The sequence below is a fragment of the Myxocyprinus asiaticus genome, chromosome 47, assembly GCF_019703515.2.
Source record: "Myxocyprinus asiaticus isolate MX2 ecotype Aquarium Trade chromosome 47, UBuf_Myxa_2, whole genome shotgun sequence".
Classification (NCBI taxonomy): Eukaryota; Metazoa; Chordata; class Actinopteri; order Cypriniformes; family Catostomidae; genus Myxocyprinus; species Myxocyprinus asiaticus.
Window position 1 is genome coordinate 5,540,822 of NC_059390.1, and position 14,882 is coordinate 5,555,703.

Consider the following 14,882-nt stretch of genomic DNA (forward strand, 5'->3'; position numbering starts at 1 on the left):
TAATGTATGGAATTAAACTAATGAGCAAATTTCGTAAAAGTATGATACCACTGTAAGCTTATTTTAATGCTTCTTATAATAGTATGATTATAGCATAACAACAACAACAACAACAACAACAACAATAATAATAATAGTGTTTATTTATTTATTTGAATAACAAAATTATTCCACTGCATGCCCCATCCCCCATTATTCTCTCACACGCACAACACTACAGACGGTTCCTCCCATTTCTGGCAAATAGAAGAGGCACCAAAACCGGCTGGCTCTTCTCACAGGGATACCTCTCTGGCGTAGGCGTTAATATTTTCTGACATTTTTGTAATATAGAGAGTTTTTTGTTAAGAGGGATATGTCGGCAAAACCGGGATTCTACCGGCAAGAGCTAAACAAGACAGTCTGGGAGGTGCCCGAACGATACCAGAACCTCACACCGGTTGGATCGGGGGCATACGGCTCAGTATGGTGAGTCGAGCGAGCGGGCGATTTTTCACACACTACTATGATAACGGCTTATCTCATTAATATTGATTACGCAATGTGATACGCGGCACGTAAACATAACTGATTGGCTAAAGCGCCGAGTAAGCGGACGTCAGACAGCTGGCGAATTAACCGAGTGGTGGCAGGGTTCATGAATATTACTTAGGTAGTATTCGTTGGTAAGCCCTCGTCATAGTAGGATTTGCAATTAAGCGTCCAAAAGGAGAGGGAGAGGTAGGAATAAAGACTGATAAAACAACATCCGGCTTGCATCTTGGAGGAAAAAATAAAATAAAATTGGTTCAAGAAAAGCATTAATCTTTATCATGTTGATAATGAACATTTGTCTTGGTATGACTTATTTATTCGTTGTCATTTGACTTAAAATTGCTCTTTATTGTAATGAAGGCTGCTGCTCCTGTGGTTTATTGACATTGATAAGATTGAGATGTGCCAATCATTAAATGTAAAAAAAAAAAAAAAAAAAAAAAAAAAAAGGCAACATGCAGTTGGTACCTGAAAGAGCTATTTCTATCTGATCTATAACCCTTAAAATGATGTTAGTTGGTTAGTTGGTGTAACCTAATGTAGTCAGGCTGATTCAGTCATATTAAATATATATTTAAAACATATGAAGCAATGTTCCTGCAGCAATAATGTCTGTCTAAACTCATTTGGCCTGTCTGGAGATGAGTAAAAATCACTCTCAACTGTGTTTATTCTTAAATGATTCTTGAGATCCAATTGATTTAGTTGCTAGTCTCTCCAAATAGAAGGCAATGGTAGTATTTGTATTAAAACAAAACGCAGGGGTTCCCATGTATTTCACAGGCAGTCTCATCATATGCAGAATGACCACATACGAAGGCCTCAGATCCAGTAAGTGTGTTTGTTATGTTGTAGCAACATTCCAGCATGCCAATCTGGTAGGACAATATTCCTGTAGTAGTGGCCATAATGCTAGGCCTACTTAGATCTAGTGTTGATGTACTGTAAAACCATCTTCAGTTTCACCATTGCCACACCCACATCAGCAATCTGATGATCATCTGCATGAGAATACTTCCAGCTTTGTCATCCTGCCATAATTCTGCACAAATTCATACTGCTGATGCACTCAGTCAGAGATTTACATGCCACTGTAACATCTCGGTTACAACATTAGAGCTAGAGACTATTTAGCAGAGATGGGCCACTTCTATTAAAATGAATGGGAGAAATTAGAACGCTCAGCCAAGAAGCTCTAGCGCCCAAAGGTCAACGGATGTAGAAAGGAAGTCCCGCCTTGCAGGTAAAAGAGCCAATCACCTTTTAGATACAGACATCACCTGTCAATCATCTCGAGAATGCACATGCGCATTAGCTATACAAGCTGGGAAAATCACATTTTTTAGCGTAATCTCAGGTAAAGAAGCACAATAATGATACCAGCATTGTCAAATTTTACTGATGATTTGAAATATGTTCTTTGATCGTAATCTTGACCAACCGTTTTTGAGATTTCAGTTTTCACCCATTCAAATAGATAGGAGCTGCACTGGCATGACTGGAAATAGCCTCCCAGGAATGTTCCAAAGATGGCCGCCAGTCGACTGACTTGCTAGAAAGACTTTGTTAGAGCTCTCTAGCCTTCTTCATGCTGTGACTGACTGAAACGGTTGCCATGGTGCTGCCATGGTAACACAGCTTCTCTCTTGGCCTAAGCATGTTCCTATTCTCACCATACCCAAATGAAAATAAAAACAATATAAAACAGCCTAAGATGTTTGCTGGTCTTAACTGTTTTAAGGTATTAGCTGGTTTATGCTGGTCTCCCAAAAAAAACCAAACAAACAAACAAACAAAAAACAATTTAAACCAGCCTGTTTTTTTTTTTTCCATCATGGTATTAATTTCCAAATATTTCAATCAGAAGTTGCAAAATTTGTTAAGTTTAGTTTGCAAGTGAACCATGTTTCTCTTCCCCTTTCTTAAACTTTTTTAAACTCAAATCAAATTTCACAGTTGCTGTGTAATCCGGAATTACTGTTTCCTCTCCGCATTGCACTTGCAAGCCACTGACCTAAGAAGATGCTCAAAAACAGTCTACCTTATAAGATCTGAACATCCCTTATAAGAAATAACCCAACCAGAAACCCACTCAACATTTAGCCACACAGAGTGGCTGGCAGATACACAACACAGTTAATTTTTGGGAATTGTCCTTTTTCCTCATTCAATGTATTTTTTTGTCCAATATGTATAAATGTTCCAGGTATGGCTTCAACAACCACATTTATTGTCTTGTAACACACCTGGTTATGTCATGTGGTGGTGGACCATTTAACATTGATGCTTCCAGGTCATTATATATATATATATATATATATATATATATATATATATATATGCTAGATGGCAGCTACCTCGCAAAACATCCCAAACCCAAAAGACATCTGAAAATAAAGCTGAGAACATTGCTTGAGGGCATCATGGGGAATCATTTATTTTGGAAACTATTACCAGTTTTCCTTATGTTTTGTTTGGCAGGATGCCAGCCCTGAAAAATTATGCAATTCAGCTAATTTCATTGTAAGGGACACAGATGCCCCACAATATCCCAAGACCATCTGAGACCTAATTACTTTATGATGTACATTGAAGTATCTACAGCATTAACAATAGATTTACAAATAGGATTTAATTGTTTTAGATTGGATCCCATGTTGGCTTGAATAGGTTCAGCTGATTCTAAATGCCTGGGGACATGGTTATTAAGACATTGCAGTGCATATCATCCTACATGACAGACATGATTAAGTCTTTATTATGTATTCAAATAAAAGACATGGTCTCATGGTGCTTTAATAAAGAAAAGCATTTTAAGATACTGTTTAAAGACAATTTTTCAGAAGAACAGATGAAAGTTACTGAAATCCAAATTGCAAAATTGCTTTTGCAAAATCAACATTGCAATAATGATTTTGTGTCATATCAGCATTGTTCACATTAAGTCCCTTTCTACTATGTGATTATTTGACTTCTTCACAGTAGAGCTGATTTAGGGGGAAGGGGGCTGAGTAGACCTGGGGTGTGGATGGGTTGAATTGGGGAATGGGAACATCTCAAATGGGGGTTTGGTGCTCTTGTCTCAAAGAGAGTCAGAGACCTTTTTGATGTGGCTCTAAAAAAAATACAAATTGGAAAAATCATATTTACACAATATAATAGTATAGAATGATGTGGGTCCTGATTATAAAGTTTAGCACAATAATATATAATCGCAGAATGCTTCGATTGACCATTCGGAATAAAGTATTCCAGGGAGTAATATAATATAATGTAATATAATATAATAGGGTACAATGGGGCTAAAGGCACACCTTAAGGGAAATTAGCTTTTTCTCTGGTCACACTTTTTTTGTTCAAGTGTCTCAAGATTCAAGAATACGTTTTTTTTTTTTTTTATTATATTGATGGAGCAACATGATTTGTGTTAAAAGAAATAACAACAGAAGGTTGTTTTTAATACAATTAATCCACAACGGGGGTAATTATATTGATATAGTGTTGATACCAGGGCAATAGTTATAGGGCACAATTTGTCTACTTAAGCAAATATTTTTGAGACCACAAGATGCTTTTTTAGTAACAAATTAAAATAAAGCTTATTCAAAATAACCATTTCAGAAAAGGGGGCATCATTTCTGGTTCATTTCAAACACATTTGACGTTTCATTACATCTTAAGTTTTCTATAAACAAATGAATCTCCACTGTGATTGGATCAGTCAATATGAGCCCACATTGAACATTTTTCATAACAAATCTATTCTTCCCACTTAAGAAAAACAATGCATTTAATTGTGGCCTTTAGCTCCTGCAACAAGGGGGCTTTTTACCTTAAAATCCCTTCACTTATTGGACAGTTATTGAAATTGTTTTGATAAATAGATTTTAATAATAAAGTTCTAGAAGAGTCTGTGGTAAGAACATATCGAAATTGGAGCAGAGTGAAGACAAACCCTCATTCCACATCAGAGCCATATGCGGTTGATGTTAGCATGAAGGAATGTTGACTGGACAGTGACCTGCTTCTTGTCAGGAATGTGGAAACATCTAGACATGTGAAGTTATCACAGCAATGGTCAGCCAAAATTTTAGATGCCAAATTATTCCAAATGACTCTCTTTTATTCAGCTCAGCTTATGATGTGCGTCTACGCCAGAAAGTGGCTGTTAAGAAGCTCTCCAGGCCATTCCAGTCCCTCATCCACAGTAGAAGAACATACCGAGAACTGAGACTGCTCAAACACATGAACCATGAGAATGTGAGTGCCATGAATAAATACACACAAACACATAAATGTTCACAGTTATGCATACAAACAACATACACTTACAAATCAACACAATGCCCATCACTGCACAAACACAGTTCATACATCTGCTAGAACAATCAACTATAAATGTTGAATCAAATTTTTTTGGTCATTGTTGTAATAGCTTTCTGTAGGGGAAGTCTAAAGCTTCTCGAGTCACTCTTGTTCATGTTGTATGTTCTTGTATTATCCAGGTTATTGGGCTGCTGGATGTTTTCACCCCGGCAGCTTCACTAGAAGAATTCAATGAGGTGTAAGCATCTGGCCGGTGACAATATCTGTATTTGATAACACTGCATTTTAATTTGGTTCACAAAGGCACATTTCTATGAAACAGTTCTGTGAAAACTGTTATGTTTTCCTTCATGGCATTATGCCATATTTAGTTTGACACAATTAAAAATTAGGCAGTGAGGCTGTACATTTTTGGAGATTTTAATCATCTGGATTTTTTTATTTTTTTATTTTTTGCTTCTTTAGATGAATTATCAACACTAAGGCCACGTTCACACAGCACCAGAAAACAGTTGTCAGACCTGTTTTGAGTACTTAATACAGTTCCGTTCACACACAGGACGGTTATTTACAGGTGTGACAACCGCATTCTATAACCGAACTGACACCCGCAAATTTTCAGGTCTCACAACCGCATTCTCGGCAAACCTGTGCTGTGTGAACGGAACCGTACTGGACAACTAGTTGTTAGTAACGTCATGTACAGTGAGAGACACACTTTAATGTACACGCATGTGTCTCGTGTGTTTCTTGTGGGGTTTCGTTAACTCACGGAGATGGAGAAATGAGCTGCGTGTCATCTGAAGATTCAGCCGCTGTCTTCCACCGGCTGCTCACAGGCACGAGACGCCCGACACAAAAGCTGCACTTTGCATGTGGTTAAAAAGCATTCAAAGCTGCTGTTGGTTAGTTATGATCTGATGGATGAACGCGTGCCTCGATTGGACTCATTTATATAATAACACGGCAGCAATTGTGGTAAGACATGCTGGCGTTATGGACACCGCCATCTTTTAGTCAATGTCACAATGGTTACAGCTGTTGGAATACGGTTGTGACTTGTTCATTGTTCATTGTCATAGTTCATTCATACAGACAGCATTCGAATTGCTACTGTACACTGTTGTATGAACGAGAATTTTCAAGACTCACACCTGTAAGTAAATACGGTTGTCAATCCCAAACACCGACTTGGGATGTAGCCTAAGATATGCAACATTCAGTATTGAATGGACTGTACCTCCAATCATAGTTTTGTTTTAATTTGCCACAAATTGACTCCAATTTGGTCCATTGTCAACCAATATTTTTTGGCTTTTGCAAGTTTGTAATCATTTACAGGCTCTGGTTCAGACAAACAAGTGTATCCTTGTGTAACATTCATAACTGTCTCTGTCATTCTAGCTACCTTGTTACTAACCTGATGGGAGCGGATCTCAACAACATTGTCAAGTTTCAAAGACTCTCAGATGAACATATACAATTCCTCATCTATCAGCTTCTCAGGGGCCTTAAAGTAAGTCAATCTTCCTCTCTCTTCTTTGTAAACACACACACACATGCCACTCCAAAAGAGGGAAACAGATGTTGTTTCATGCTGTGTTGTAATCAGTTCTGAGTTGCACTACCAAACTGTTTTTCATTCCATTCTTTCACTGTCCCAATGCCCGATTTTACAGCTCTTATTTTTTTCTCACAGTACATCCATTCAGCCGGACTGATTCACAGAGTGAGTGCTTTACCTTTCTCTTTCCTTGGTTTGGTCTGGTTTAGTATTCCTTTTTAGAGGTCACCAGAGTTTTGCTCCCTTTAACCCTCTTTACAGCAGAATGAAGATCTGCAGTAAAGTAGAAACTGTATAATAGAAACATATACATAGCAACTGTATAATAGAAATAAAGGTCATTTATATCTCATGGTTCTTTTTGGTTTATATGTAATGTCTTCCAAGCCTTTGCTTTTATTTAATCATTCATCAGACCCTTTTAAAATTAAATGCCATAATTTCAGTATTATGATTGTATGTGTGTTTCAGGACTTAAAGCCAAGCAATGTAGCAGTGAATGAAGATTGTGAACTCAGGGTAAGGAAAACCCCCTTTGATGCCTTTCTACATTTGCTACATGGACAGCTTTTGTGAAGCACACTACATCATCCCTTAGACAAACGACCACTTTATAGGGACAAAACCCCTGCATTACATCTGCCGGGCTTTCAGCTGTTCAGAGCGGATCGCATTGCAGAGTTAACGGGGAAAACGAGAGGCGGTGGAACATGCTTTTACATCAATGAAAGTTGGTGTACAGAGGTAACAACATTAAAGAATATGTGCTATCCTAATTTGGAAGCACTCTTTATTAACTGTAAGCCTTTCTACCCGCCACGGGAGTTTTCCTCGTTTATTCTGGTTAGTGTTTACATCGCGCCAAACGCGTGTTTGAATGCCGCGCTGCAACAGCTGGCTGATCAAATCACAGACATGGACAATACCCGGACTCAGTTATTATTATTCTTGGGGATTTTAACAAAGCAAACCTCACATTTGAACTTCCCAAATACAAACAGCACATTACATGCCCAACCAGAGACAGAAATATACTGGATCACTGCTTCACAACATTAAAGGATGCATATCACTCTGTCCCTAGAGCAGCTTTGGGACTCTCTGGTCACTGTTTGGTTAATCTTCTTCCAAACTACAGACAGAAACTAACATCTGCTAAGCCTGTAATACGGACTGTAAAGTGATGAACCAATGAAGCAGAGCTGGAACTACAAGGCTGCTTTGACTGCACTGATTGAAGTGTTTTTGAGGCTGCAGACACCAATCTGGATGAGCTCACATATACTGTTACATCATATATCAGTTTCTGTAAGGATATGTGCATCCCTACTAGGACTTATTTAACATTTAACATTGACAAACCATGGTTTACAGCAGAACTCAGGCAGCTTTGTCAGGCCAAAGAGGATGCTTACAGGGATGGGGATAAAGTCTTGTACAATCAGACCAGGAACACACTGAATAAGGAAATCAGAGAAAAGAAGAAAGAAGATACTCTGAGAAGCTGAAAAACACATTTTCAGCTAGCGACCCTGCATCAGTGTGGAGTGGCATGAAACAACTTACAAATTACAGAAATCCTACCCCCAACCCTGTGGTGGACCAACAACAGGCTGACGACCTGAATGTGTTCTACTGTAGATTTGAAAGGCCCAATCTCACACCCCACACTGACCTTCACTTCACACAAACACCAACACCTCCTGCAACCCCCCTCCTCACCCCTCCTGCTACTCAACCTGCACTTAAGATCTGTGAAGATGATGTGTGCCATGTCTTTCAAAAAAAAAAAAAAAGGATAAGGAAAGCACAGGGCACAGATGCCGTTTCACCTGCATGTCTTAGATCCTGTGCTAACCAGCTGGCCCCCATCTTCACAGAGATCTTCAATAGATCACTGGAGAAGTGTGAAGTCCCATGCTGCTTCAAATGCTCCACTATCATCCCTATCCCAAAGAAACCAAAAATCACAGGACTTAATGACTACAGACCTGTCGCCCTGACGTCTGTGGTTATGAAGTCATTTGAGAGACTGGTGTTGGCCCACCTGAAGGACATCACTGGACCCTTTCTAGATCCCCTTCAATTTGCTTATCGAGCAAACAGGTCTGTGGATGATGCAGTCAACATGGGATTGCATCATATCCTGCAACATCTGGACAGACCAGGGACATATGCAAGGATCCTTTTTGTGGACTTCAGTTTGGCTTTCAACACCATCACCCCAGCTATCTTCCGGACTTAATTACACCAACTCTCTGTTCCCACATCTATCTGTCAGTGGATTACCAGCTTTCTGACAAACAAGCAGCAGCTTGTGAGACAAGGGAAATTCACTTCCAGCACCTGTACAATCAGCACTGGTGCCCCCCAGGGATGTGTGCTCTCCTCACTACTCTTCTCCCTCTACACCAATGACTGCATCGCCAAGGACACCTCTATCAAGCTCTTGAAGTTTGCAGATGACACCACTGTCATTGGCCTCATCCGAGATGACGATGAGTCTGCATACAGAAGGGAGGTTAAACAGCTGGCTGTCTGGTGCAGTCAAAACAACCTTGAGCTGAACACGCTCAAAATGGTGGAGATGATTGTGGACTTTAGGAGGAACACCCCAACACTGTCCCCCCTCACCATCCTAAACAGCACTGTGGCAGCAGTGGAGTCATTCAGGTTCCTGGGCACTACCATCTCACAGGACCTGAAGTGGGAGACCCACACTGACTCCACTGTGAAAAAGGCCCAGCAGAGGTTGTGCTGCCTTTGCCAGTTGAGGAAGTTCAACCTGCCACAGATGCTGCTGATACATTTCTACTCAGCAGTCATTGAGTCTGTCCTCTGCACTTCAATATCTGTCTGGTTTGGTTCAGCTACGAAATTGGATATCAGAAGAATACAAAGGACAGTTCGGACTGCTGAGAGCGTTATTGGTTGCCCCCTGCCCTCCCTTCAAGAACTATACACTTCCAGAGTAAGGAAAAAGGCTGGAAAAATCACTCTGGACCCCACTCACCCTGCCCACTACCTTTTTGAACTGTTGCCTTCTAGCCGATGCATCAGAGCTCTGAGCACCAGAAACGTCAGGCACAGTAACAGATTTTTCCCTCAGGCTATCCATCTCATGAACAGTTAAAACTGCCCCATTGAGCAATAATTAATGTGCATTACACAGCTTAGTCTTTTTATATTATCCAACACATCCAACCTCTTCTGCCATTACATTCCCTTGCACTGTATATAACCAGTTTGTATTTAGATTTGCACTATGTATGTGTATATGTGTGTATGTGTGTATATACACTATATTGCCAAAAGTATTCGCTCACTCATCCAAATAATTGAATTCAGGTGTTCCAATCACTTCCATGGCCACAAGTGTATAAAATGAAGCACCTAGGCATGCAGACTGCTTCTACAAACATTTGTGAAAGAATGGGCCGCTCTCAGGAGCTCAGTGAATTCCAGCGTGGTACTGTGATTGGATGCCACCTGTGCAACAAGTCCAGACGTGAAATTTCCTCGCTACTAAATATTCCACAGTCAACTGTCAGTGGTATTATAACAAAGTGGAAGCGATTGGGAATGACAGCAACTCAGCCACAAAGTCGTAGGCCACGTAAAATGGCAGAGCGGGGTCAGCGGATGCTGAGGCGCATAGTGCGCAGAGGTCGCCAACTTTCTGCAGAGTCAATCGCTACAGACCTCCAAAGTTCATGTGGCCTTCAGATTAGCTCAAGAACAGTGCATAGAGAGCTTCATGGAATGGGTTTCCATGGCCGAGCAGCTGCATCCAAGCCATACATCACCAAGTGCAATGCAAAGCGTCGGGTGTAGTGGTGTAAAGCACGCCGCTTTACACAGTAAAGACGTGGAGACGCGTTCTCTGGAGTGACAAATCACGCTTCTCCATCTGGCAATCTGATGGACGAGTCTGGGTTTGGCGGTTGTCAGGAGAACGGTACTTGTCTGACTGCATTGTGCCAACTGTGAAGTTTGGTGGAGGGGGGATTATGGTGTGGGGTTGTTTTTCAGGAGCTGGGCTTGTCCCCTTAGTTCCAGTGAAAGGAACTCTGAATGCTTCAGCATACCAAGAGATTTTGGACAATTCCATGCTCCCAACTTTGTGGGAACAGTTTGGGGATGGCCCCTTCCTGTTCCAACATGACTGCGCACCAGTGCACAAATCAAGGTCCATAAAGACATGGATGAGCGAGTTTGGTGTGGAAGAACTTGACTGGCCTGCACAGAGTCCTGACCTCAACCCGATAGAGCACCTTTGGGATGAATTAGAGCGAAGACTGTGAGCCAGGCCTTCTCGTCCAACATTAGTGTCTGACCTCACAAATGCGCTTCTGGAAGAATGGTCAAAAATTCCCATAAACACACTCCTAAACCTTGTGGAAAGCCTTCCCAGAAGAGTTGAAGCTGTTATATGGGATGGGATGTCACTTAAGTTCATATGAGTCTAAAGGCAGATGAGCGAATACTTTTGGCAATGTAGTGTATATATTGTCTATTGTGTATTCTATATATATATTTTATTTTATTTTCAATATATATATATATTACTGTCTTCAGATCCTGGACTTTGGATTAGCCAGGCAAACAGACGATGAGATGACCGGGTATGTCGCGACTCGCTGGTACAGAGCACCTGAAATCATGCTCAACTGGATGCATTACAACCAGACAGGTAAGTGAAGATTAAAAATATCTGACTTTAAGTTTTATTGTTTGCTATGTTTAATGCTGAAACCCAATAAATCAATATTGGTGCTACCTCTTGCCCTTTACATAACTTTTAACATTTTGTCTGCATGCCTGGATCATGACGAGGGATTATTAATGATTTGGAACATCTGTATATACATTTTGAAACATCATTGTGTTGTTTGCAAATGGTTAAGAAAGATCATGTCTGTTTTTCAGTGGATATTTGGTCTGTTGGATGCATCATGGGTGAACTTCTGAAGGGGAAGGTTTTGTTTCCGGGCAACGATTGTATCCTTCTTTCAAAAGAGGCACTTAAATCTCTTCTTAGTGCTTGTGTGGTTTTTGAGGAAGTCATGCTTCCTGTAAGGTAGGTGGTAAAAGCTAAGTGGTCGAATCATATTATTTAAAAAAAAAAAAAAATGAATGCCAAGAGCAAGAAAAAGACTCTTATCACTCTGTGCCAGGCTTTCTCATGGTCAGGCTTAACTTTCAACTGAACTCTGGGTGTTACGAAAATCGTACTCAACGTACTCATTGTATACACTTTCATAAAAATGCATAAATGCATAAAAACACTTTCATAAAAATGCATCTAGGAATTTATTAGGATATAGTGTTGTTTTGTACAGTCTTTATCAAATCCTGCAGATATAGATCAGCTGAAGAGAATCATGGAGGTGGTAGGAACTCCCACTGCTGACGTTCTGAAGAAGATATCTTCTGAACATGTGAGACGGACAGACGGACAAATGAATGGACGGGCGGATGAATGGATGGATTGACGGACGGATGGATGGATGGATGGATGGATTGATGGATGAATGGATGGATGGACAGACAGACAGAACAGAATGAACAGACGGATGGATGGACAGACAGAAAAGATGGATGGATGGATGGATGGATGGATGGATGGATAGACAGAACAGAATGAACGGATGGATGGACAGACAGAACGGATGGATGGACAGATGGATGATGGATCTGATGGATGGATTGGTGGATGGATAGACAGAACAGATGGATGGATGGGTGGACAGATATACAGAACAGATGGATGGGTGGACAGATATGCAGAACAGATGGATGGATGGGTGGACAGATATACAGAACAGATGGATGGATGGATGGAAGGATGGATGGATGGGTAGATGAGGATCAACCTCTGATCATTTGTTTTAATATTATGTGTTCAGGCTCAGAAATACATTCAGTCACTTCCGTATATGCCCCAACAGGATCTGGGGAAGATATTCAGGGGGGCAAATCCATTAGGTGAGATTTACACTGTATTTCCAGACAGAGTCTTTATTAAAATGCTGTTATTACAGTATATATGTGTCGCACCTCCCTTAGAACTACATTGTAGACTACTTTGTGTATTCCTTTTTCCTCTTATTAATATAAATTCTTATAATCATATTATTTGGTTCCTTGCCACTCTTTCATTTCAGCGGTTGATCTTCTGAAGAAAATGCTAGTGTTGGATTGTGATGGAAGGATCTCGGCCAGTGAAGCTCTGTGTCATCAGTACTTTTCCCAATACCACGACCCTGATGATGAACCAGAGGCACCTCCATATGACCAGACCCCTGAGAGCAAGGATTGCACATTAGAGGAGTGGAAGGGTGAGAAGAGTTATGCTAGAAGCTGAATAAGCCTCATAGACTGTTTCTGGTGACACTGAATGTTGTTCATTCAAAAAATCAATGAAAAACATAATCTCCATTTATAGCTCTAGAAGGCTATACATCCATTATCTCTCAAAAAACAATAAGTGCTTTTTGAATTACATGAATTAAACATGACAGTATACTATGTCGATTATAATGAGTATAAATATATATTCAATTATAATTTCTCTCTATCCACAGAGCTGGTGTATGAGGAAGTAAACAATTTCAAAAGTCCTCCAAATAAAAGTGAAAGTCTACAAGTTGAACAATAAGACTGAGCGTAACTACAGTTCAGAAGATATCCCCCTCTTGCCACTATCTATCAAACTTTGACATATGACGTATAGGATTGGTTGACATCTGAACAGACTGTAACCAGAGATAATGACAAAGTATTTCTGAGGCATGATGTGCTTCCTATATGATGTGTTTGTGTGTGTGTGTGTGTGTGTGTGTGTGTTCATACACACATTTAAGTGAGGGTAAACTCATATTGTTGACTGGTATTGTTGTAACATAGACACAACATTTAAATAGTACTATGTGCATGATGTGTGTGTGCAGGTATGTATCTTTCATATGAGACCAAAAAAACTAGACAGGAGGTGGCAAAGGCCACGCTGGAGAAAAATATGTTTACAGTGTTGAAATGGGTGGAATGTAGGTGTGGCTTGCATATACGCATCAATGTACAAAGTCTCTGCATACAATTTAACCTGTTAAATTTGTCTTTACTCATTTTACAGTAATCTGCAAGGCTATTATCTGAATATTACATACCTCAAATATAACAATATAATGTGTTCGATTTGCACTGAATCACACGTCAGGTGAATATGAAGTGTTTAGCAGTTGTTCATTTAAAAAAGATGAGCTCAAAATTGTCCCCAAGCATACAACACAATCAAACACCAAACCCTTTCCTCCCTCTACAGGTAACACAAGTCTTTTCATAATGATTGCCTGAAATGGAAGTAGTATACAGTGGGTTTACAGTGCACTGCAGCTGGGCCGATTAGTTGTACATATGCTGGATCCTTCAAAGCTAAACCATGTTAACAACATGGACAAACTGTATTTCTGTTCTCAGGTTATTTAAAGGACCAATATGCAGTTTTAGATTATTTTTTGTAAGACACGTTTCCACATACATTGTTCAGTCAGTTCAGAAATCTAGATCTGCTTGGGTGAATCTCACGAAACCTGTCTAGGATATCTTCACGTAATATTTCACCCCAAAATATAATTAAATAAATAAATAAATTATTTTGATTAAGAAAAAGGAAGCCTAATTTTAGAACCATTAGGATTTTTGGCATTGTGGTATTACTTTCATGACAATTAAGCACATGTTCTGAAAGTTTGTTTTACTGTGTTTTACACAATACTTGAAAAGGATTTGGAAAATAGCAGTAGATGTTAAGCAAATGAATGTGTTCATATAGGAAACTACAATTCAGGAAGTGGTAAAGTAAGTTTGCATCACATCAATTTATCATTTATTTTAGACATTTTGAAGTCAAAGCGACTTTGATGTCATGAAACTGCACGTTTACACATGTAAATTACAGAAACCCTTATCGAATGTGCTGACTTCATTACAATACTTTCTTAGGAACTAAAAAAAAAAAGTCCACCACAAATATTACTATGATGGTATAAAATACAAACCAAGTGTTACTTCTCTAAAGTTGTTCAAATGTCAAATACTAATAGGGTGGAAATTCTGGATATGTGGCCTTAGCCCTTTGCCCTCTGTATTATGCTGTGTATCCCTCCTCCTGGACTCCTGCATGTATTTTTAACAAAGATAAAAACTGCCTTCAGCTGTTTCAGTGGGACTGGATGGATCTCTCTTCCTTTTGTCTGTGATTCGGCCAGTCCCACCAGCATGTAGCCTCTTCCCCCCTCACCCTCTAATTTCTTAACACAACTAAAACTCATTTTCTTCAAACAGTTGCTGTGTTTGGTGTTTTTAACTAGAGGGAATCAATTAAACTCACATATTATCCTCACATTACAAAAAATTGCTTAAGATGATGTGTGTAACTTTTAGAAATGTAGATAGC

General features: G+C 39.7%; 1 protein-coding gene across 2 annotated transcripts; it reads left to right on the forward strand.

Moving 5' to 3' along the window:
- Positions 1 to 226: 226 nt before the first annotated feature.
- LOC127436559 (mitogen-activated protein kinase 11-like) lies at positions 227 to 14,769 on the forward strand. 2 transcript variants are annotated; one of them, XM_051690830.1, is made up of 12 exons: positions 227 to 468; positions 4,665 to 4,794; positions 5,040 to 5,098; positions 6,265 to 6,376; positions 6,560 to 6,589; positions 6,896 to 6,943; positions 11,003 to 11,117; positions 11,354 to 11,425; positions 11,786 to 11,865; positions 12,376 to 12,412; positions 12,592 to 12,765; positions 13,012 to 14,769. In XM_051690830.1, the coding sequence occupies exons 1-12, from the start codon at positions 356 to 358 to the stop codon at positions 13,083 to 13,085; spliced, it is 1,044 nt and encodes a 347-aa protein (XP_051546790.1). In that variant the 5' UTR covers positions 227 to 355; the 3' UTR covers positions 13,086 to 14,769. The 2 variants fall into 2 exon arrangements, with proteins under 2 accessions (XP_051546790.1, XP_051546789.1); XM_051690829.1 differs by having other exon boundaries at positions 231 to 468; positions 12,334 to 12,412.
- Positions 14,770 to 14,882: the final 113 nt, after the last annotated feature.